This window comes from Myotis yumanensis, unplaced genomic scaffold (genome assembly GCF_028538775.1).
Source record: "Myotis yumanensis isolate MYYU_CA2020_CCGP unplaced genomic scaffold, mMyoYum1.0.hap1 SCAF_9, whole genome shotgun sequence".
In the NCBI taxonomy this organism is placed as follows: Eukaryota; Metazoa; Chordata; class Mammalia; order Chiroptera; family Vespertilionidae; genus Myotis; species Myotis yumanensis.
The window spans coordinates 60,309,623-60,333,367 of record NW_027223760.1 but is presented as its reverse complement, the minus strand read 5'-3'; the positions used below and the strand labels follow the sequence as shown (position 1 = coordinate 60,333,367).

Here is a 23,745-nt window from a genome sequence, read left to right as displayed (position 1 = left end):
CTGATACTATAAAAAAGCTTATACTATAAAACGCTGTGTTAAAATTTCTGAAACAAAAATGTAAGTCAGATACATCTTCCTCTTGTGTTGGGCCCCACGTTGGGTACATCCTTCGATACTAAGGGGAGCCCCATGGCACACTTGTTATATGAGAAAGGTGAATAGGATTTCCCCATTTTTACTGATATTGATATTGGAGCTAAAATAGTACGTGACTTTGCCAAATTGACATTGCTAAAAGTAAATGGAAGTTAGATTTTTAAACCTCCAAGTCGAGGTGACTTTTACAAGTTCAAACTCTTCTGTCACCACAACCTTTCACATCCTAAGTTGTGGGATCCTCAAAGGAACCCCCAATAAATAGCTTTTTGAACTCTACGCAGGTTCCAGACTATTGGAGAAAGGCAGAGAGTGGACCAGAGGAAGTATCAGGAGTGGGAAGAAGTGACCCTCTCTACACATGGTAGCAATAAAAGATGCTGAATAGAAAACAGTTGGCTGGTTCCTTGAAAACTTACACACAGAATTACCAGGTGACCCAGCAATTCCACTCCTAGGTAGCTACCCAAAATAACTGAAAACAGGCCCTCAAATACTTGAACACAAGTGCAGTATTACAAAAGCCAAAAGGTGGAACCCAAATGTCCACTTATGGGTAGATGGCCAAATAAACTGCCATATCCATACAATGGAATAATTTTCGGCCATAAAAAAGGAATGAAGTGCTGATACAAGCTACGCCATGGCCCATGACCTTGACAACATCATGCTAAATGAAAGAAGCCAGTCATAAAAGACCAAATACTGTATGATTCCATTTATATGGAATGTCTAGAGCAGGTAAATCCATAGGAACAAAGGAGATGGATGGTTTTTAGGGGCTGGAAGAGGGAAGGAATTCAGTGACTGCTTAATGGGTATGGGGTTTTATGATGATGAAAACAGTTTAAAACTAGGTAGAGGTGATGGTTATACAACGTTGTGAATGTACAAAATGCCACTGAGTCACACACTTCAAAATGGTTAATTTTACATCATGTGCATTTTATCTCAATAGAAAAAATTTAAATAAAAGGTACTGATAACCAGAAGATGGTTACCAGCATTTATCAGCATATGGGGGCCATCTCTGGAATGAGTTTTCTTAAAATACAGTGGAACTACACTTGATAACTATCCCAATAGCAGCATCTAGGGACAAGAGCAACTTGCCTAAAGTCCCTGCATGACAAGACCAATGACAAGACCAGTACCAATAATACTATAAGGAACTTCTTAAGGGTGATTTAATCTTTGCAGCCCTTCGCCTTAACATCTTTGCTGTAGTTGCAGTTTCAGTAGTAAAGAAAATCAGAGCAAGAAATCTTCTGAGCGTAAAACAGATGAGTTTTTAAGACTCTCGCTAACTTTAAATCTAGACAGAGCGGTCACCGATGATCACTGCTCAGGTGATCATATTCTCCTCCATCCCTGTACGTTACCCCAAGGACATGTATACACAGAAGTATCTCCCATAACCTGACAATTCCCTGTCATAGCTGAAGTGGCCAGGAAGAGCACAGGTGCTTAATGGCTTCTACTGTGCAATGGGCCTAAATCACGTTGAGGTGAAAAGCTGCAGGATAAATGAGGCCTCAACCATCAGACACCCTCACACATTATTGCTTTGGTGAGAAAATAGTTTTGAAAGAACTTCTAGGTCTGGAGTCCCAGGGTAGGAAGCCGGACATTTTCAGCTTTTGCCTTTCACGTAGAGCTGCTGAGAGAACAGGACTGGCTTTTAAGCTAATGTGGGCCCTGTTGTCCTCAGATCTGTTCCATTTCTAATGAGAGCTCTTTGTATTTATTAACACAGAATTAAAAACGATTTCATAAAAACAAACGCCTCATAGGCCCCTTTTCTGATCTCACTAAAGAAATGGCAAGGATCTGAACACTTCAAATCATAAAAAAAAAAAAAAGCTAGTGATGTCATTGATGTATTAAGTAGGTTTCTAAAAGGTTAGCAGCAAAAGCTGAAATGCTATTGCCTCGGGGTACAGGTTACAGCAAATGAAGTGGCATCTACGCTCACTAGTGACACCAAGCAAAGCTGGGACCAGGAGTTTCAGATTCCACAGCAAGGCCCAAAACTCCGGACTGGCAGGATGCCACATTCATGAGATTTCATATTTGGATCTCATAGCATTAAAGTGATAGTTTATTTAAATCCTGATTTTGTAGTGTAACTTGGCTATTGGAGAGAATTCCAATAAAAGAGCTGCAACAGAATTCTATACAGTGACAATATATTTGCAACATGGAAAAAAAATTACATATATTGTTATACAACCTGTAGCCAACTATATACTAACAATTTTGCAAGGATAATCAAAGATAACCCCCAGTGGATAACTTATGGCATATTTATTTAAAATTTAGAGTGTCTATTTTCTTGTCACACACCTAAAGGCCCAAGTCCTTTGGGTAACAGACAGCCTTCACACAAAGGCATCCATTTAAAATAGGACACAGTCCTAAATTATGTCCAGAAGAGCTGCTCTCAGTTGGCAATTTCTGTGACCAACTACACTTAGGTGAGCAGCCTCTATTCCTCGCTGCTCAGTTGAAGGTAAGTAGAGATGATGGTGAGATGGTCCAAACCATGACCATCTTCTGTGACTGCTTCTGGTTGCTGCCTATTCCCTCCTCAGCCCAACCTAAGCAACCCCTCCCTCTGCCTTCAGTAGCTAACAGCTCTCCAGCTCTCTACTTCCTCTACAAAAGCTGGGATGTTTAACTGATTTTACTTCAACTAAAACTCACGCGTCTTCGCATGCCGTCAACTAACCACTTGCATCTTGAGCCTCTGTCCTCACAGCTGTCTGAGCTCTACGCCCTGCTGGAGCAGGTTGTGACACTGTGAGTGTTGAGCTCCGTCACCCCGATTCCTGACATTCGGAGGCTGAGGTTCTTTCACTTCACCATGGAGATAACCACATGGAAGCACCAGACACAAACATACGGTGCCTGTGGGAAATGTGTGGCCTTCCATGTTTGCCTCTTAAGATCCAGCAGCGTTCTTTATCACCTAATATTAAGCCCATTTCTCACAGGCACCTTCCCAAGTGCCAATATTTACAGTCTATTAAAAGCATCAGTGTAGCGCCATCTGTCTCATCACTGCAATTTAGGGGATTTCTCAAAAGACAAGTTGGCAGGTTTCCTCTGGTGTAGACTTGGGCCGGTGCCACTGAAGGACATTTCTTGATGCAAACGCGAAACATTTCTGGGCCTATCTATCCTCCATCTCATTGTAGTAGCGATGCGCTGTGGCCTCAATTTCCACAGCAGTGGCTTTCCAATAGCCACATTAAACCCAGTAGAAAAGAACAGGTGCAAATAATTTTAAGTCTTTCATTTGACCCAGTACACCCAAAATGTTTTCACTTCCTCATGAAATATAAAAATTATTCATGAGATATTTTACATTCTTTTCTCCAGAGTAAGTTTTTGAAATCGGTTGTATATTTACTATTTATAGCATATCTCCATTGGGATTTTTCATCAGAAATACTTGATCTCTATTTAGATTTCATAAAATAGACAACTGCAAAGTAGATTCATACACCCAAGTAGTTTCAAAGACATTTTCCAATAGCTGAATCAAATATGTTACAAATTTTACAACCAAAGTGCCCTGTGATTGAGGACTGGGTCAAGAAGATGTGGTACACATACACAAGTAATACTACTCAGCCATAAGAAAGGATGAAATACTGTCATTTGCAATAACATGGATGGACCCTGAGAATATCATACTAAGTGAACTAAGTCAGTCAGAAAAAGCTAAGAACCATATGACCTCATTCATATACAGGATATAAAACGGAAATTCGTGGACACAAACAGCAGTGTGGTGGTTGCCAGAGGAAAGGGGGTGGAGGAATAGAGGATCCTAATACATGGTGATGGGAGAAGATTTGACCTTGGGTGTTGGGCACACCGTGCAATATACAGATCTTGTAACAGAAACCCACACCTGAAACCTGTATGATCACATTAACCAATGTCACACCAATAAATTTAATAAAAAATCAAAATAAAAATGTTTTAAATTTTAAAATAAAATTTATTAAAGTTAAAAATTCAGTTTCTCAGTCGCCACGTTTTAATTATTTAATAACCAAACACATGTAGGTCATGGCGACTCTATTAGACAAGAAAAATGCAGCTCCTCCCCTTACAAGTTTGTCTTTCTTTAACATTTCTCCATCATGGAGCAGTTTTCACTAACCATAATACAGACCAAGGAAGAGAAATGTGCAAAATCTCCCAGGACAAAAAGATCTTTCAAGTCATTAGGAATAAGTGGCTAAAAACATCTTGACTACACACGTTGTCAGCTATTTTAAGGCACTTGGTGACAACCTGGAGGGTACAAAGGAGTCAACTAATATTACTCTGTTTCGCTTTAACCACTACACTATTCACTTGAAAATACAAAATGATGTTTTTATAAAAGGGGGAAATCAAAGAATGTTAATACTGAATCATATGTGCCCTGGCCAGTGTGACTCAGTTGATTGGGTGTCGTGCACCAAAAGGTTGCCGGTTCCATTCCCAATTAGGGCACATGCCCGGGTTGCGGCTCGATCCTGGGTAAGGGGCATTCAGGAGGCAGCAGATTGATGTTCTGCTCTCACATTGATGATTTCCTCTCTTTCCCTCTCCCTTCCTCTCTCTAAAAAATCAATAAAAATATTTTTAAAACTACTGAATCATGTGCAACTTCAAACCAGCTGTACCTAACTATTTAAGTCTGTATTTCTATAAGCATTGACCAGAGATTTTTGATCACTGAGGTTAAGCAGTGCCCATACCCACTGTCCTTTAGATAATCCATGCCTTTGGGAGGTTAAGGTGAATTTTTGGGAGGAGAAAATCTTTAAAACTTGACCTTAACCTAGCTTACCAGCAGCGAGTAATCACCAAAGGCATTCTAGACACTCTTCCATCACGCTGGCATTCCAACTAAGTATCTTCACTTAGGGATTTCTCTTTACAAGACTAGAAGTTGTAGTGGCATCAGACCTCCCTGGCTGATAAGTTCAGGCTGATTAAATTCCACAATTAACTGCAGAAACCCTCACTTTGGCCAACACTCTTAAATTGAGTGTGGCGGGTGGAGGAGGGGGAGTCTCAAGAATTCAAGTCATTCATAAGATGTCAGCATGAGCTATCTGTCCACAAAGGGCATCGTTTCTGGGGACACCACATTGTTAGTCCACAAGCGACAGTTGCCATGTTATCTCGGTCACACTACCGGGAGCACATTCAGGAATGTTGGCACAAAAGGCAGAGGCGGAAACGTTGTGTCTGGTGGTCCGAAACTGATTCTGACATTGAAAAGGAAGTTAAAAGAGGGTAGCGAGGCCAGGCTGCTTGGCAGAGTGGCCCCAAAGCATTCACTATTCCCTCTGGTAACCACCATACTGTTGTCTGTGTCTGAGTTTCAGTTTTATATCACAGATAGGACTGGCTTTTTCTGACTGACTCATCTCCCTTAGCATCATATTCTCAAGGTCCATCCATGTTGTCACAATGGCAGTACTTCATCTCTTCTTATGTCTGAGGAGTATTCCCTTGTATATAAGTCATTAACTTCTTACAAAGCCCTCAGCCTTGTACCTCTGATATCCTTTCCCTTTGCTGAGGACCAGGCAGTTACCTCCCCTAGTTCCTTTAGCGCCAACTCTGGCCCCTCTCTGCTGCTGCACTGAGAATTTTTACTGCAGATTTTCTAGCTCCTAGCACATGTGACATGGGAGGTGGTATTTGACAATGACAGAGAAACTGTGACATTCCTTAGTGAACATAGTACAATACAGCATCAGACTTTAAAAAAAAAAAAGATGCTACCTGTTTAGGCTGAGCTCCCTTTGAAAGAATGTCGAGTAAGTCCACGGAAGAGATGAAATAGAAGCGTGGAAAAGCCACGCGCTTGGTTTCCAGGTATTCAGCGAGAGCTTTTTCACAAAGAGAAAGCCTATAGGAATAAAATGCATTTGTAAGTTTATTTTGCCTGTTCAGTTATTAAAACATCAACAGAACAAAACCCACCTTCTCGCATCTGTCCCTCACAATAAGGTCACTGTTTGCACGCAACCTACCGCCTTCTCTTTGACTCCAGCATCCTGCTTGTGACTAATGTACAAGCCATGCCAAGGAGGAGGAGACACACACACACACACACACGCACACACGCATGAGTGTGCGCATGCCCATCATTTGTTGAGGTTTAATTTAGATCACACTTAGGTTGATGTCACTCATCATTTTTCTGAATGACACTCCTCACTGGCAGGGAGGAGACTAGATTTGGCACCACGTAGCCCGCACACAAAACGCACTAGTTCAGATGTAATTGGTTTAAAGTCTTCCCTTCCCACTGAATGTCTACAAAACACACGTGGCTTCGACTCTCTCTGATATTCAGAGAAGTCATTCGATCCACAATTATTTCCACTTTATTGTTCTTAGCAGAGCAGAGATGACTCAGAACCCAAACCCCCAAATGCCCTAAAGGTTACTGACTAAATACAAATAATGAACTTCTCAGAAACCCACCCTTTTAAAATGAAGGCCAGCTTGATCTCTGAAAAAATTCCAGATTTTTGCAGACGTGATATATATTTTTTACGTAGAGTGCTCCTCTACTTTGTAAAAAAAAAAAGTGATCACAATTCTGCACAAATATTTTTAGTAGCTGACCTGCCAGAATATTCTTATGACTACTAGTTATTGTAGAATTACATGTGAAAATTACAAATGGCCCTTAGGACAGGACTTCAAAATTACTAACATGTTCTCTAAGGATAATGTCTAGTATAATTAAACTATATGCAAAATAAAGGACTTGAAATAACTGAGTACAATCCCAGTTCCTGGCATTTAGTAGATGCTTAATAAATATTTGCAGAAGAGCTCAATAAAAGAATTGACCAAGCAATCATGTCAATTCTCTTAATAATAAGATATTCTAATTTTACTAGTATGATAGTCCTTTTGGAAAAAAGAAATAGTATACTTGGGTTTATTTACATTAACTCAAAAAACGTATGTACCACTTAATATAAACAAGGCAACTAGGCAACTATAAGCAAAATTATAAAATAATTTAGTAGAGATTATACCTAAAATAACACAATGTTAAATATTGCTAGGTACTTGAAAGAAATCTCATGAAAGTATAACAAATTGATCACATAATTTTATTCTTACCTGTACTGTAAATCTTTGAGTTTTTCAAAGAGATGAGGTCTGCATGTTGCTTCTAAAACATTTTTTATTTTAGCTGTCTTGAACATTAACTCCTGTGTGAAAGCACAATATGGAGCCATTGGTATTAGAAATTACTTTCTAAATTTTTCATCCATTTTGGGAATGAAGAGCATTCAAAAATTAAAATTAAACAAACAATGAGAAAGCAAGGTTACAGAAACTTCTAACACCATGACTACTCACTTTTGCTTTTAAACTTTTAGGTAAATATCAAAACCAAAGTATAATCACAGTTTTTGTCTGAATAAATTCAATGGACATTACCACCATTCTAGTCCACACAGAATTCCTCTTTTCTATACCAAACAAAAAGAATAAAGAAAAGAAAGAGAACCCATAATCTTTAGAAATACATTCAGGTATGAAAATGAGATGAATATGAAACAATTTATTCTTTCCTCCTTAAAAGTTAAACAAAATAGAAATTCTCTGGGTGTTCTACCTTAGGAAAAATAATATATTTAATGGCCATTATTCTTTGCTGAAAGTTTCTCAAATTATTCATCATTATCATGTGTGCACCTCTATGTATTCTCTGTGGCTCTTATGAAACAAATAGCTGGTAAAATTACTTTGTTACTGGCTTCCCCTCTGCAGTCCTTTACTTAATGGAGATGAATCTATTCACCATGCCTTCCTGCAGGGGTAGGCAATCCATGGCCTACAGACAACATCTGGCCTGCTGCCTGTTTTTTATGGCCTGAAGTTAAGAATGCTTTTTACATTTTTAACTGGTTGAAAAAAATCAAAAGCAGCATATTTTTAGCACATAATTATATTCACATGTCAGTTCAAAGCTCCAATGGCAGCACTGAGTGGGTGTGGCAGAGACCACAGCAAACAGCAAAGCCTATAGTATGTACTGTCTGACGCTTCCCAAAAAAAAAAAATTTCCCTGACCCCCCTTTGCTGAAATGCAAACATATGTTTTTATAACTACAATACCCCAAATCATGTTTCTTTACAAGATTTTCATATGGTTTGGGAAATGCTGCTAGGATAGAAAGAAGTCTGTCTTCCACGAACCTTAAACTCGGCGTCTACTCCATCGAACCTTCTAGCATCTTCCACAAGCTGGATTCGAATATCTTCTGAGCACGCGAAGATGCTTTCCAGGTGAGACCACGTCCGTTGGACCGCCATCCACATAAAGATGACGGAGTCTGCTGTGTTCAGTTTATTTTGCCAGCTTAAAACTTGCTCGATGAAGTACTCCACATACTTGCTTTGAAGCAGAGTCTGCAACTGAACCTAAAGGCAAAGAATTTTAAGTAACAGCTAAATTGGTAGACCGTAAGTACCATGAGAGAGAAGCCACACCTGTTCTCTTATATTTACTTTTCCATTACAGTTGACATTCAGTATTATTCTGTATTAGTTTCAGAGGCATAGCGTAGTGATAAGAAAATCGTGTACTTTGCAGAGTGGTCCCCCGATGTCTCAAGTACCCACCTAGCCCCACACACAGTTACCACGACAGTGACTGTATTCCCAATGCTGTAATTTATATCTCTGTGACTCTTTCGTAACTACTAATTTGTACTCCTTCTTTGCTGAATCTTCACCTGAGACTATATTCTTTATTGACTTTAGAGAGTGAAAGGGGAGAGAGAGAAACATCGATGTGAGAGAAAAACATCGATCAGTTGCCTCCTGGACGTACCCTGACTGGGGACTGAACCTGCAACCTGGGTATGTGCCTGACTAGGCATAGAAACCAGCATCTTTTGGTGTGCAGAGTAACACTCCAACCAACTGAGCCACAATGGCCCGGGCACCAATTTGTACTTCTTAATCCCTTCACCTGTTTCACCCAGCCCCCCAACAGACCTCTCCCTCTGACATACCTATTCATTTTATTGCTGGATTCCTAGGACCTAGCATGCAATATGTGGAATAGGCATTCAATTAGTATTTGCTAAATGAGTGAATGACCTTCAATATTCACATTAATAATTTTTTCAAAAGAAAAATGATAACTGTAAGCAACTGCATTTAATATACCTTCTACATGATGACCGGATATCTCAATGTGGGCAGAAAACATTGCATGCCGGGCTTCAGCTTTAATAAACTTAATTCTCTATCCTTTCTCACTCTCCCTTTGGCGCTTGCCTATTAATCATTCCACGGTTGTGGGGTCTTTTTTCCTAGCGGTGAAAAAATAAAACAAATTTCCCTCCAGCTCCCTAACCCTCAGGCTTCCCCCCCCCCCCTTTAAGTTTATTACCAAATTTTGCAGCTCTCTGCACACCAGGTGCTTCTGCCCATTCTCTGACAGTGAAGCCTCAGAAAGTCACTGAGTAGAATGGCCTCTTCTCATTCTCTTCACCTCTACTGGTAAGCTTGTAATACCTCTCACTCTTCTTCCCCACTCCCCAGCTTTATTGAGATATTGACATATAACATTATGTAAGTTTAAGGTGTATAATATGATTTGATACACGTCTATGTTGTGAAATGGTTACCACAATAAATTTAGCAAACACCACCATCCCCCATGTAATTACCTTTTGTGTGTGTGATGATGATATTTAAGATCTAGTCTCTTAACAATTTTCAAGTATATAATACAGCATTTTAACTGCAGTCACCATGCAGTACACTAGGATCCTCAGAATTATTCATCTCGTACTTGAAAGTCAGTACCCTTTGACCAGCATCTTCCCATTTCCCCCTCCCTCAGCCCCTGGCAACCACCATTCTACTCCATTTCTATGAGTTCAGCTTTGTTAGATTCCACGTATGAGAGATCATTTAGTACTTGGTTTTCTCTGTTTGACTTATTTCACTTAGCATAGTACCCTCGAGGTCCACCCATGTTGTCACAAAGGCAAGATTTCCTTTTTATGGCTGAATAATATTCCATTAGACACACATGCGCGCACACACACAATTTTCTTCATACATTCATCCTTCAGTGGACACTTAAGATTGTTTCCATGACATCTGACTCTTCTTTGGGGGAAAAACTTATCCCGTGGTTTCTATGATACTGCAGTCTCCTTTTCCTACTATTTCTCTGACACCTCTCTCTCTCTCTCTCTCTCTCTCTCTCTCTCTGCCTCCTTTGTCTCTTATTCACCAAATGCAGTCTTTTCTGAAGCTCTACTCTTGGCTGCTTATGTTCTGTTTATCTCTCACCATTTGCCTAATCAATTATCAAGATACCAACAATGACCCCAAAACCGATTGTTCTACCCCAGACCTCTGGCTGAGCTCTGGGTCTGACTTTCCACCTTTACTTACATGTCCCTCCCCCTCCGCATCACAGAGCCTCTCTGTCTCTTCTTAGACCCACTGGAGCCCTTCTGTCCATCTCCCACTCAAGTGCACGTTCCTTGAGAACAAGTGTTTGTACCTTTCGATCCCACATGGTACCATCCCTGGAGCCTGATGCAAGTAGATGCCCAGGAAATAAATAACACTGAAATTTGGAAGAAGACTAAAATTGTAATTTAAAAGAAAAAGAATCTGTAATAAAAATATCCATCTTACTTGGTTGTGCTCTAGAGTTTCAAAAAGTTGTTCATCAGACTTTAGTAATGGAATGCCTGTTCGGTAATGAACTTCGTAAGAGAATTCCATGGTCGCCCAGGTCAGACTGATTTCTGTTATAACCTAGACATAAGTGGTAATAAGTTACGTGTACAGAAGTTTAACTTAGAACCTAGATCTAGGCTATCATCGTGAATATTTTACATGCTTAACATATTTTTTTTTAAAAAAAAAAGAGGGATTGATATCAAATATTACTGGCCTCGATTTTTATTCTTTCAAATAATACATGCTGATGAGGTTTAGAAAAGAAATCCCATCACAAAAAAGAATAAGCACCACACCAATAACAAGTTTCTCTTGAATCTGACTTTTACATTCTTCTCTGAAATGGAATCCTAGAGCAGAAAGTGCCTTGAAAAGCCCTCTGGAGGTTTGATGGATCTGACCTACAAATCAGCCAGCCTGAGACAGGTGTTGCTCAGAGTGCCTGAGTGTGTGAACCTGGGGAAGTTAACGACCTCTCTCTACCTCAGTTTCCTCATCTGTCAAGTAAGAGGAAGACGACCTCTTTCTGGAAGTAAATCATATGTGTTTTTGTGGTATCATCATTATCAACTGGGCCAACCCTCTGGTCTTACACATTTCCTCTGGCTTGGAATAATTCTATTTCCCGCCCAAGTCACACACTAACTAGCAGCGAGGGACAAGCTGGGACTCCTGTCTCCACACAACCACGGCGCGGACTTCTCCCCGAGTCGTCTGACGTGCCAACATGCAGAGCCCGCCCAGTGTGAAAAGCAACAGCCCCGGGGACCCCACCTTCTCCGTCCCCAGTTCTTTCACTGCTTTGTCCACGATGCTCCGGACGGCGTCCTCCACTTGGTGTAACCGCAGGGCTAACAAGTCTGCCAGAGTTGTGGCTTCGCTTATTGAAAATGTGACCTGAAGAAGAAGAGAAAAGGGCAGCATTTATATTCCACGTATATTAACGGTTCCTTTCACCTCGTGACCAGAGGGATGAATCAGAGCTAAATATACTCAAGTCAGCTGCTGAGCACACCTCTGGTTCTGAAAGTTGTGGACCATCCAAGGCATCGCTTTTGAACTCCCAGTTACTAAGGCATCGCCCGCCAGAAGCGGGGCCGAGGTTCAGGCCACATTCACACTACACCACTTCCTTTTGTTCCATAGCCTTCCCCTGTCAGCTGGCTTCTTATCTCCTTGTCCCACAAAACCCATTTTTTAAAGAGAATCTCTATGTTCATTTATTATAACTTGGTTGAAATCCCAGGAATCAGGTAATAGCTCATTTGTCTTTTCCTCCTAAAGCACTCTATTCACCGAGCATAATTCCCAGTTGCTTCCGTAATTTAACCTCATTTTATCACTAATTTAATCACAGTTCCCTGGGAGAATAAAATATTTCCACGCACAGCGTCAGTAATATTTACCATGTGAAAATGCAATGAACGCATTTCTTTATCATCTTGTTGACTCCACCCACTCACCCCAGTATTTGCTAAGCTCTCAGCTCTTCCTAAATGTCCTAAGTCATCCATGTCCCTTGCAAATGCAGAGCGGATCCAGCCACATGGTTACAGGAAAACTATTTCCTTTCCTGCTCCTGCTGAGAACATCCAGCCTTGCTTCTGAGAAGCTGCACCCCTCTCTAGCCCTCCCCACCCTGTCACACCCCCTGTCACCATCCACCTCTCTGCACAGAATGACTAAGCATCCCTGTTTGCCCAGGACTGAGGGGGTTCCCGGAACGTGGGACTTTTGGTGCCAAAACCTGGAAAATCCTGGGCAAAACAGATGAGCTGGTCACCCTCTCCCTGCATCAATTCTGGGCTCACTCCACAGCTGAAGGGCCCAGGGACCCAGGTCTTGGGAGAAGGAAAGAGCAGGGGTGTGGAATGGGTCTCGAAGTTTGTGCATTAAACAGGAACCCCCAGCCCAGGCGACAAGGGGAGGGAATTTGGCCACTGCCCTGATGCCCTGGCGGGAGGTGCCTTTTTCTAAATTGTCTGCCTGGGACAGTGCATTTGCCTAGCATGCGGAAAGGCGTGATACAGGCAAGCGACTGTGGTGAGAAGAAATGTCATTGGAGGAAATGTGAGGGGGGAGAGGGGCACCCAGTTGCCTACATATTGGGAGACTCAACAAGGATTTTTCTGAATCAATCAATCAATCAAATTACAAGGTCTAAATATCCAATGTCTAAAAAACTCTAATAATTATAGCTTTAGGGATCATTTATTGAGCACTTGCTATATACTAGGTCTCATCTCCAATGTGTTCACCAATTCCCCATGGGGAAGCATTATGCAGTATTTTCACTTCATAGAAGAGGCAATTAAGGTCTGGATAGCAGGTCAGTTGCCCATGATCCCAGAGTTACTAAGAGTTAGGGTTGCAATGACAAAGCCTAGTTTCCATGAGTGGGAAACGCTGCAAACTCTGCCTTCAGATCCCCACAGCCTTTCACCACAATGAGTCCCTGAAGGTCTAGATCTGCCCAAAGAGGAAAAAACATACTAGACTGCCTTCCATATATTGTACATTCATTAAGATCCCCTTCCCTAAAAACTAAGTAAGATTGGTGTGTTTGCTCTTAAAAGATGCAGGAAGACAAGAAAATATAGCTTCAAGTGGCACAGATACAAGAAAAACCATTTTATATTTTGCAATAAAATCAACACACTATCACAGAAGACACCGTTACTAAATGAACTGTGAGTGGAAACAATCAAATGTCAGCATTCCCTGGTTCCTGGGTTGAGGGGCTCAGCCACATTCATTTCTATGCCCTCTGATCCTCTCCAAAACCTGTCAGAGTCTTTGCAGCTATGCTGTGCTCTATCAAATGCCTTCACATTCTCTTACTCGATGCTGACAAGCTCCTCTCATGTGTGAGAACAGACAGCATTCCTCTCATTTTAGTAATAGAAAGCAAAATTCAAAATAGAGAGGTTACGTGTCTTGTTTGCAGTCACACAGCCAGTAAGAGATAAAAGTGGGGTGTCTTAGTCAGTCTGGGCTGCTATAATAGAATACCACAGGTTAGATGGCTTAAATGACAAACATTCATTTCTCACTGTTCTAGAGGCAGGAAGTCCCAGGTCAGGTACCAGCATGGTCAGGCGCTTGGCGAAGGCCCTCTGCTTGCTGACAGATATCTGTCTTCGTATTGTATCCTCACACGACAGAGAATAGAAAGCTCTGGCCTTTTATGCCCTTATAAGGGCACTGATCCCATAATCCCATTCACTAGGGCTCCACCTTCAGGACCTAATTACCTCCCAAAGGCCTCCCTCAAATGACATCGCCCCGGGAATTTAGAGTTTGGCATATGAATCCTCCAGGGGTGCATTTAGTCCACAGCACAGGGCTAAAACTAGAATCTGTGCATGTTCAGTCTGTCCATCCCATCTCAAGGAGCTTAACCTCTCCCATGTGACCAGAACCTGTTCACAAATCCCACTTCATCCCAGATGAATAATGTAAACCAAGGAATAACACGTCACAATCACAAAAACATTCCATTAATGAGACCCGGGAAACTGACCCCAATGGCCTTCATGAGCTGGTGCCAGTGCCTGTCTCGGAGGGCGGGGCTCTGTAACTCCGAGACGGCTCTCAGAGAGGCTGCCATGTCCTTCACCATGCCTTCCAGGCCGGTGTATGCATCCCAGACTCGGACCTCCTTGTCTAGTGACCAGATTTCCTAAAGAAAAGCAACAACAACAACAACAAAAGTCCCCAGATATAACAATACATTTTATAGTCTGCCTTCATTGAAAGAATAAATGTACGTTTCCTGGGATTAGGAAAGAGAGTAAAAGCATTTAAGCCCCTAGGCTAAGGACTAATCCCAGAGAAACAGAAAAGGATCCACTCATTCATATAGTGGACCATAAGTCCACTACGTACCAGCCCCTGGACACACTGGTTTCTTACTCACAGGTTCTAAGTAAATGGCCCGTGGGACACTGAATGCAGGGAAATGGTGTTTACAGGACGTGCAACGGAGTATTTCCTCTAGAAACACAAATCATCGGAACACTGAGACTTATCTAGATTGCCAAGACCTTCCTCGTTTGAACGGTAGCCTGGAAATGTTAATCCCTTTGAGGCTTGGTTCCTTGGACAGCACCTGTTTCATGACTTGAAGATGTGTCGAATAGGGCCCTTGACTTGGCTGTCTTCTTGGCCCATGGAACAACATTCACAATTGTGAATGAGAAAACCCATCAAAAAACCATCTCAGGCCCTAGCCGGTTTGGCTCAGTGGATAGAGAGTCGGCCTGCAGACTCAAGGGTCCCAGGTTCGATTCCGGTCAAGGGCATGTACCTTGGTTGCGGGCACATCCCCAGTGGGGAGTGTGCAGGAGGCGGCTGATCGATGTTTCTCTCTCATTGATGTTTCTAACTCTCTAACCCTCTCCCTTCCTCTCTGTAAAAAATCAATAAAATATATTTTTTTAAAAAAACAAAACAACATCTCAGCGTGAAAAAAAAGACAATGGCACTTTAAAAGAAAATAAAGGAGCTTCAGCTGCAAGTGGGGGTTACGCTGCCACTCTGAAGTGAGTGACATGGCAGCGGAGGATACAGGGAGTGAGCACAATAATGACAGAGGGACGCCATGACATTAAAAAAGTGATGGGGCAGTTCAGGTAGGGTCCTTGGGACCAGGCTAACCTGGGAGAAAACCTGGGAAGTGCTGGTAGGGGCTGAGCACAGGACTGAGTCAAGGCGAGGACGTCCGGGGGGGAGAACACCCTTGCCACTTTTAACTGCCTTTCCCTGCTGTGCATGTTGGCTTTATCCAAAGAGGTTCTCCTCTCTTCAGGGGGCACATGACTATGGGGACTGAATATCAAAACACTAAATTCAAAGAAGCTCAGTCCTGTATACAGGGAGCCACCTGGGGACCCTTGAGTAACCATTCTACAGAGATCAGAGTGTCCCACATAGATCCCCAAGAGGCACACTCCAATCAGTCACCCCAAGTTCTACAACCAAAAGGCATTTTTTAAAGATACAAAGTGCTCATGGTTGCTAAGAAAAGAATTCAAACGCTTTTATAAGCCTAACCTCTGAGCCCTAGTACTCTTCATCTTAACACTCTCCCTTCTAGACGGTTTTAGGAAACGCATAATTACAGTGGCTACTCATAACTTCATTAGCCCTAATATGCTTTTTCCACTTGTTCTCAGATAGGCAGGCTTGATTAAAAGTGCAACTGGCTGAGGGGGGGAGAAATACTGTCTCCGATCATCCTGTGTGAAGTAAATAAGGACACGCAGCCCAGCACACCAGCTACCCGGTCAGGGAAGATGGAAGGAGGTGGTGCAGAGGAAGATAAATCGTCGTACCCGACAGTTATGGAACTTGCCTTGGCAAACCTTCTGAGTTCTACATCCATCTGTTCCACATTAATCTGCCTCCACTGGGTTTTGGTCCAATTATCAATGCTTCTCTGAAAACGCATGAGCAGATAAAAGTGTCAACAACATTTGGTGAAAGCAAGTCTCCACAGCAAAATATATAAACTGACGATACACAGTGCCTCTACCATCCAGTGGAAGTCAATTATTTAAGTGTTAACTGCACTTGTCACAACTTCCTACCACCAAAATAAAACAGTTGTCAGAACATTTCAAACTTAAAGCTAAAACATTATGATATATTAATTTCTAGGAGCAATGACAAATTCCATGCACACACCATCATGATCATTTCATCCTGAGTAGTCTGAATGAACTGGGTAAGTATATGACCATTAAACATACCAGGTTTTTATTATTCTACATATAACATAAAATCAGCTTTCATAAGAATCACAATCCATTACAAATAAAACTTTCATTAAGCCCAGCCAGCCTGGCTCAGTGGTTGAGCTTTGACCTATGAACCAGGAGTTCACGGTTCAATTTCCGGTCAAGGCATATACCTGGGTTTCGGGCTCCATCCCCAGTGTGGGGTGTGTGGGAGGCACCCGATCAATGATTCTCTCTCATCATTGATGTTTCTACCTCTCTGAAATGAATGAAAATATATTTTAAAATAAAATAAATAGATAAAACTTTCATTAAATTTCTCGACCATATCCTGTTTTATAGATATATTTCTTTATGGTTTCCAACTAACTTCAAGGAGAATTATGTATAATGCATGTTATAATATGCCTAGTTCCCTAGAATTTATTTTTACATTTAAGTTTTTAACTTAATTAACCATATACAAATTAACTTTGTTTTTAGTTAGGGTGATTTATATGTGCACATACACATAAGCATAAGCATGGGCATACACATCAGTTCATATGAACAGGTTACCATATATGTGTAATATGTATTTATATATTAACTTTTATCCTACATAATCCCCCCCAAAGGACTTGATACAATCAATTCCTTACACACATTCTTTCAGAACTGAAAACAAACAACTGATATTCAGAGAAGGATCTTCTCCTAACACAGATGTATGAACTCTAATTCTGGGGGTAATATAATCTCTACATATTATAAGACATAAAACCCAAGTACAATGATATAGACTCAAAAGATTGCATACTTATACAAAAGAACTACGAAAAGAAAGAAGCATGCTTTCAACAGGCAGCGCCTTACTTTCACGTATGCAATGACATCCCAGAGTCCCTTGAGCAGTTTTATTTCCCTGCGACACTGCTTCATGGGCTTGTACTCTGGGAGAACCACTTCAAAAAGACACATCGATTCTTGCATCTGTAACATTTCTTCTTCTAATGCCTCAAGCTCTTGGTTTGCCTACGGAGAAAACACACATGCACACAAACACCCTTAACATCCAACGAAATGCTGTAGAGAAGAGAACCCTGAACAGTTGAATGGCTCTGGTGACAACAATATTAACTTCCATTTTTGAAAAGATCTGCAGTACAATCAGTGGTAAAGTAGGAGGCTTTAGAAGAGCGAAGTCACAGCGACTCCAAAGGTGAGAGCAGACTATTAATAAACACAATAGCCTTATCAATATTCTCCCTACAGATTTCAGCAAAATCTGTTCTGGCATCAGGTAGCTACAGATACCATTTTTCCTCCTGATTTTTTTTCATTGTACAGCTGGGGACTCTGCTGAGCAGCAAAAGATGAGGCTCTAGTGGCTTCCGCTTAAGAATAAGTCACTTTTTAAAAAAACAACTTTCAGGTTGAAAAAAATATCCTAGAGATTAGCAATAGTACAAAATGTACCGAAGAGAATTTGTGAAATAAACCCACAACACAGTAGGAGACATTTCACTGGATGGCTATGTTCACCAAGGGCACCTACCCTCCCGTCTGTGTAGAACAGTATATGTTTTATACCAAATGTAAGCTGATTCACTTTTTTCTGTCTTAATAAGCCAACTCTTAATTTTCATTTTATTAGGGGAGGGGTAAATGTGCTCAGTAAAAGTACAAGGAGTGCGGAAGAGCTTGTAATGCGGGAAAAGCTGGAAAGCCAAGTTCACTCCCCAGGCCTTCTGGGTGCGCGAACTCCCAGTTCTGTCACAAGCTGTTCCTTCCCAATTGCTCGAATTGTCACAGTACACTAAGTTACGGGCTTTGCAAAGCAGGGTTTGACTTTGTTAAGTCCCACTTCATAGTTTTGCCCATCCTCCTCTCGATATGCAACAATTACATTGCTTCCGTTCTTTTGACGTACTTTTAAAATTTTAAATGCCCATGCTTAATTCTTTTGTGGTTTGTCAACTTTCAACTCTGTCTCTTAAGTTCCTACTATGTAAATAAGAGTATCAGTACCCTAATATTCTTTCATTACGCACGTTATATACTTCATGTGTAAAGTTATAGCTTTAGAAACAAGCACCGCAAGTCTTAGTTTTATTATGAAAAATGCCATACATGTAAAAGGGTGTGCATGTGAGCATATATACCAACCAGCTTAGGAAATACTGTGTTCCTAATAACATGTAACAGCCTTATCAATTTTATCCCTCTTGTTCCCACTACAAGCATAACCACCAAATTTTTATTTAATATTTCCCTGATTTAATTTATTCTACTTCTGATGGACATATGGGGCTTTTTCTGTATTTCACCATTAGCATTAATGCAACTGGCAATTTTCACTTCTCCTGTGTGAAATGTATTGCGTAGAGTTTTTGTTGTCCTTTAATGGGTTAAAAATGTCTTCCAAGAGCTTGTATGATGAATGAATACTGAATGACTACCTAAGGATTTCTGGCAGGGTGAGGTGCCTTCAATACTAGGGTCTACCAACCAGCCCAGAACAAAGCATACACATACCTTTGGTTGAATCCAGTTAGATAATCGTTAGATGTAAACACTGAACAAACACACAAGAAAATGACTTCAAGGTAAACATAACGCAGCCCTACTTATTCAAAATATCCCTCAACACATTCTGTAGGTACAAGGATAAATATCTCTGACATTTAGGTATGTAACTACATGCTGTTACAGTATAGCATGCAAATGGTAGGCTGCAATAAATAACTGTAGTGTTTACACACAGCACATTGGTTAGTCAAATAAAAATGTCTCCCCATCCACAATCTGCGCAAACCACCTGAAATTTAGATATAATTGTTTCAAAAACCACAACTCTACGAACATATTCAGCAAATACATTAACCACTTTTCTTCAGCCAAGTAAAAGAGAAGACCTTATGCTACAGAATAGTGTTTTCTGACTGTGTTTAAAGCAGTTAAAATGAAATTCAACCCAAAGTTTGGAGAGAGCAGTAACAGCTGTGAGCTGCAAGTTTCCCACCAGTCTCAGGAGTAAATGAAGTGGAATCAGAATGGCATCCGAGAGGAAGGACTCGGAAAGTTGCCCAGCTCCTGCCCTGGCCGGCAGCTCAGTTGGTGAGAGTGTCATCAATCGAACACACAAAGGTTGTGGGTTCAATTCCCCTGTCAGGGCACATACAAGAATCAACCAACGAATGCATAAACAAGTGGAAAACAAACTGTTGTCTTTCTCTGTGTCTCTGTCTCTCTCTTTAAAATCAATCAATTAAAAAAATTTTTAAAAAGAAAGCTGCCCAGATCCTAAACCTAAATGTCACAAAGTCACCTTCTCATTTTAGCTATGTGATTAAGAATTTGTAAAGATGGCGTTTTCCTCGAAAAATTAAAAATGGAACTTCCATTTGACCCAGTAATCCCACTTCTAGGAATATCTCCCAAGAAAACAGGAACACCAATCAGAAAGGATATATGCACGCCTATGTTCACAGCGGCACAATTCACCATAGCTAAGATTTGGAAACAGCCTAAGTGCCCATCAGCAGATAAGTGGATAAGAAAACTGTGTTACATCTACACAATAGAATACTACGCTGCTATAAAAAAAGAAGGAATTCTTACCATTTGCAACAGCATGGATGGACCTGGAGAGCATTATGTTAAGTGAAATAAGCCAGTCAGAGAAAGATAAATATCACATGATCTCACTCACTTATGGAATATAATGAACAACATAAACTGATGAACAAAAATAGAACCAGAGTCATAGAAGCATCAAACAGACTGTCTAACCCAGCCGTGGGCAAACTACAGCCCGAGGGCCGGATCCGGCCCCTTTGAAATGAATAAAACTAAAAAAAAAAAAAAAAAAAAAAAGACCGTACCCTTTTATGTAATGATGTTTACTTTGAATTTATATTAGTTCACACAAACACTCCATCCATGCTTTTGTTCCGGCCCTCCGGTCCAGTTTAAGAACCCATTGTGGCCCTCGAGTCAAAAAGTTTGCCCACCCCTGGTCTAACCTATGGAAGGCGGGAAGCTTGGGGGGTAAGAGATCAACCAAAGAACTTGTAAGCATGCACATGAGCATAACCAATGGACACAGACAGTAGGGGGGTGAGGGCATGTGCTGGGGGGCAGGTGTGGCCAGGGAGAGGTCAATGGGGGGGAAAGGAGACTCATGTAATACTTTAAACAATAAAAAACTTAAAAAAAATTTGTAGAGAATCAAAAGATAATATTTTTCTAATAAAAGTTTAAAACATGTTTTCAAGCCTCAGATGAATAACTCACCATTTTGGATTACTGACCCATTTTATTCATTCTTATAGTCAACCATAATAAAGCAGTTCATTATAAATTAGGGAGTTATTTACTGGCAAAATTCACATGGGAAATAGTGTAATGACTAAAATTTGATTTTTTTTAAAAAAAATTAGCTAGAATTTTAATACGAGTTGTATCACTTACTTAACTATATAATCTCCAACAAGTTCATTATACTTGATTTTTTTTATCTGAAAATAAGAGAATAACAGACCTTGTAGGACATGTGGTTTGTGCCAAAGGGTCCTTGATATTTGGTCCTGTCAAAACCATCCAGCTTAGAAAATGTTCCTTAGGAAGTGGCCCTGGATCCACAGGGCCTATAATGCTTATTTATACTTTTGGTTTGCAGGATGAATACATTAAAAAATGCTATCATGATTTGTAGGTTCAATAATTTTCCTGTGGCTACACTGCCCAGGATAACGCTCCTTGCCTTGGTAGCCGAGCTGCCCCAGGCACATGGGGTCAGGTAGAAGGGTCAGGGTTCGAATCTTGCAGAAGAGCAGGATTTATATTAACTGTGCACGTCCGGGCCAGGGCCAGATTTGAAGGACCTTTTTGTCTGGACCAAATGTCTCCTGGATGTTTTGAACTGGACCAAATATCCGCTAATCATAATGGAAGCCCCATCAGAGGGAAATGGCAAGAACTGAAAAAAAACAATGTAATGTTTAGCAAAGTTCTTGACATGTATACAGTAAGTGCTTGCTTTCACTAGTATGATTACTTTGATGATAGTGGCTTTGAGAGACATGAGTTAAAGCAATATAATTTACTTGGGGCAAACTGTTTTAAATAGTTAATTCTCAACTCCTATAACTAATTGCAAAACTAAGGCAAAATATAGCAGTAGCTCGGTGTCTACACTTATTTTTCCAAAGCAGCTACTGCAACACACGTAAGGTGAGGGAGACCGGCATTACCTTATCAAGCACTGTGTATGGATTTTCTGCATGAAAACCGAAAGGAGCGTAGAGTTTGAATCTCTCTCTGAACTCGGCCTGCTTCCCCTGATCAGGGCAGGAAAAGGAGAAAGTGAATCTCAAACAGCCTCAATAATCCTTGCAAAAACCTCTCTTTAAAAAAAAAAAAAAAAATCTTGGCAGCTCGCTTACATCAAACAAAATACATTTTTTCCTTATAAGCGTGACTTCCGCATTCTGGAGAGGTGAAACTTCGTGTCGGACCGTTGCTGCAATCTTTTTGGTGGTTTCCCATCTTTCCGGTAATTCCTACAAAAACACAGGTGGCAAACGGGAGATGACCTCAATGCTTAAAACAAATCAACCTCACAGGGTTAAATAATTCTAATCCCGACACTAACCCATAACACCGTTTCATTCTGGAATAAGAGGAGTGTATCTCAAAAAAGATGAAAGTGACTGAAAGGCTCAGAGCCAGACTCCTGTTCAGACTTGACTCATGGGCACCCACGATCCGTATCTTCTAGGCACAAATCCGAGTTGTCCCTTGGTGTAAGATTTATCTCAGAATAAATGAAAATCGTGTCAAAGTAAATGCAAATTTTAAAACTGTTTTGCTGCTGAGGGAATAAAATTAAAGTGCTCTGGAAATGACTTTGCTGATCTCTAACAACTATAAATGGAGCCATGTTTAGCAATTTAACAGGTAAAGACAAATGCTGGCGTGGCTTAAGGGTTGAGCATAGACCTATGAACCGGGAGGTCACGGTTTGACTCCCAGTCAGGGCACAGGCCCTGGTTATGGGCTCCATCCCCAGTAAGCGGCATGCAGGAGGCAGCCAATCCATGAATCTCTCTCTCCCTCTCCCTTCCTCTCTGAAATCAAGAAAAATATATTTTTTAAATGCTTTGAATCTGGCAGGGCAGCAATAAAATGTGACTCAACCTCACCCTCCACTTTCCTCCAGCTCCTGAGACTCTGTGTGTACCGTCTGGATGGAGAGTTTGAGCGTTTAGGTTAGGTTAATTTTCAATTACTAGGGTTTTTAAAGTAAGAAGAAAAGGAAGGTTAATTCCTACTGGATGTAGGACAAAAGAAGCAATAAATAGTTCAGGTAGTAACTCAACTGTGCCCTCCCTGACTTCAGAGCAGAGGACAACAGGAAGTTCTTTTCTGTGAAGAGCCAACGTGCATAATTGTGGTTGAGAAGCATTCCTTGTGTCCAGACTAACAAAGCATTATTTCTCTGGGTCATCTCCTGGGACACGGAACTTGTTTTGTCAGACAAAATCACCCATAGTAATGGGACTTTATTTGTGCAGCTGAGGGCACAAATCCGAGGTTCCAAAGACGATTTTGTAACCCTGGGTAAATGTTTGATGAATGAGCCAGTGACCGCCAATTATGGAGGGTACACTGTGCTAGGTATCAATTGTATCTGTGTGGTGCAGGAGTGCAACAAAGACAAGACATGCTCTTTGACTTCAATTGCTTTATAATCTGCAAGTTGCTTTAATTAAAATAAAATTGGGGCACTGCTAAACTCTGAGTGCAACTTGTTCTGCCTACCAATCTTGTATTTCCTCCTGACCAGCCTGAATTACTGACACAGAAGCGCACACATATCTAAAAATGTAGCCCACTTTCTTTGAGAAAGAGAGAGAGAGAGGAAGGAAGGGAGAGGGAGAGGGAGAGAGGGAGAGAGGGAGAGAGGGAGAGGGAGAGAGAGAGGCATCAATTTGTTGTTCCACTCATTTATGCATTCATTGGTTAGTTCTTGTATGTGCCCTGATCGGGGATGGAACCCGCAACCTTGGCCTATTGGGACGACACACTAACCAACGGAACTACCGGCCTCCACTGTGAGATCTTTATTCACAGGTTCAGTTACAACTAA

At 41.0% G+C, this 23,745-nt stretch overlaps 1 protein-coding gene across 1 annotated transcript in view; it reads right to left on the bottom strand.

The window, feature by feature from the left end:
- Window positions 1–23,745, bottom strand: part of DNAH11 (dynein axonemal heavy chain 11) — a 192,560-nt gene that overhangs the window by 139,228 nt on the left and 29,587 nt on the right. The window contains exons 19-28 of the mRNA XM_070424420.1: window positions 22,040–22,156; window positions 21,848–21,934; window positions 17,466–17,624; window positions 16,226–16,309; window positions 14,393–14,551; window positions 11,644–11,766; window positions 10,822–10,944; window positions 8,350–8,574; window positions 7,264–7,355; window positions 5,902–6,028 (exon numbers count right to left, since the gene is read on the bottom strand). Coding sequence (XP_070280521.1) covers window positions 5,902–6,028; window positions 7,264–7,355; window positions 8,350–8,574; window positions 10,822–10,944; window positions 11,644–11,766; window positions 14,393–14,551; window positions 16,226–16,309; window positions 17,466–17,624; window positions 21,848–21,934; window positions 22,040–22,156 — 1,296 coding nt within the window. The remainder of the gene's footprint in view (window positions 1–5,901; window positions 6,029–7,263; window positions 7,356–8,349; window positions 8,575–10,821; window positions 10,945–11,643; window positions 11,767–14,392; window positions 14,552–16,225; window positions 16,310–17,465; window positions 17,625–21,847; window positions 21,935–22,039; window positions 22,157–23,745) is intronic.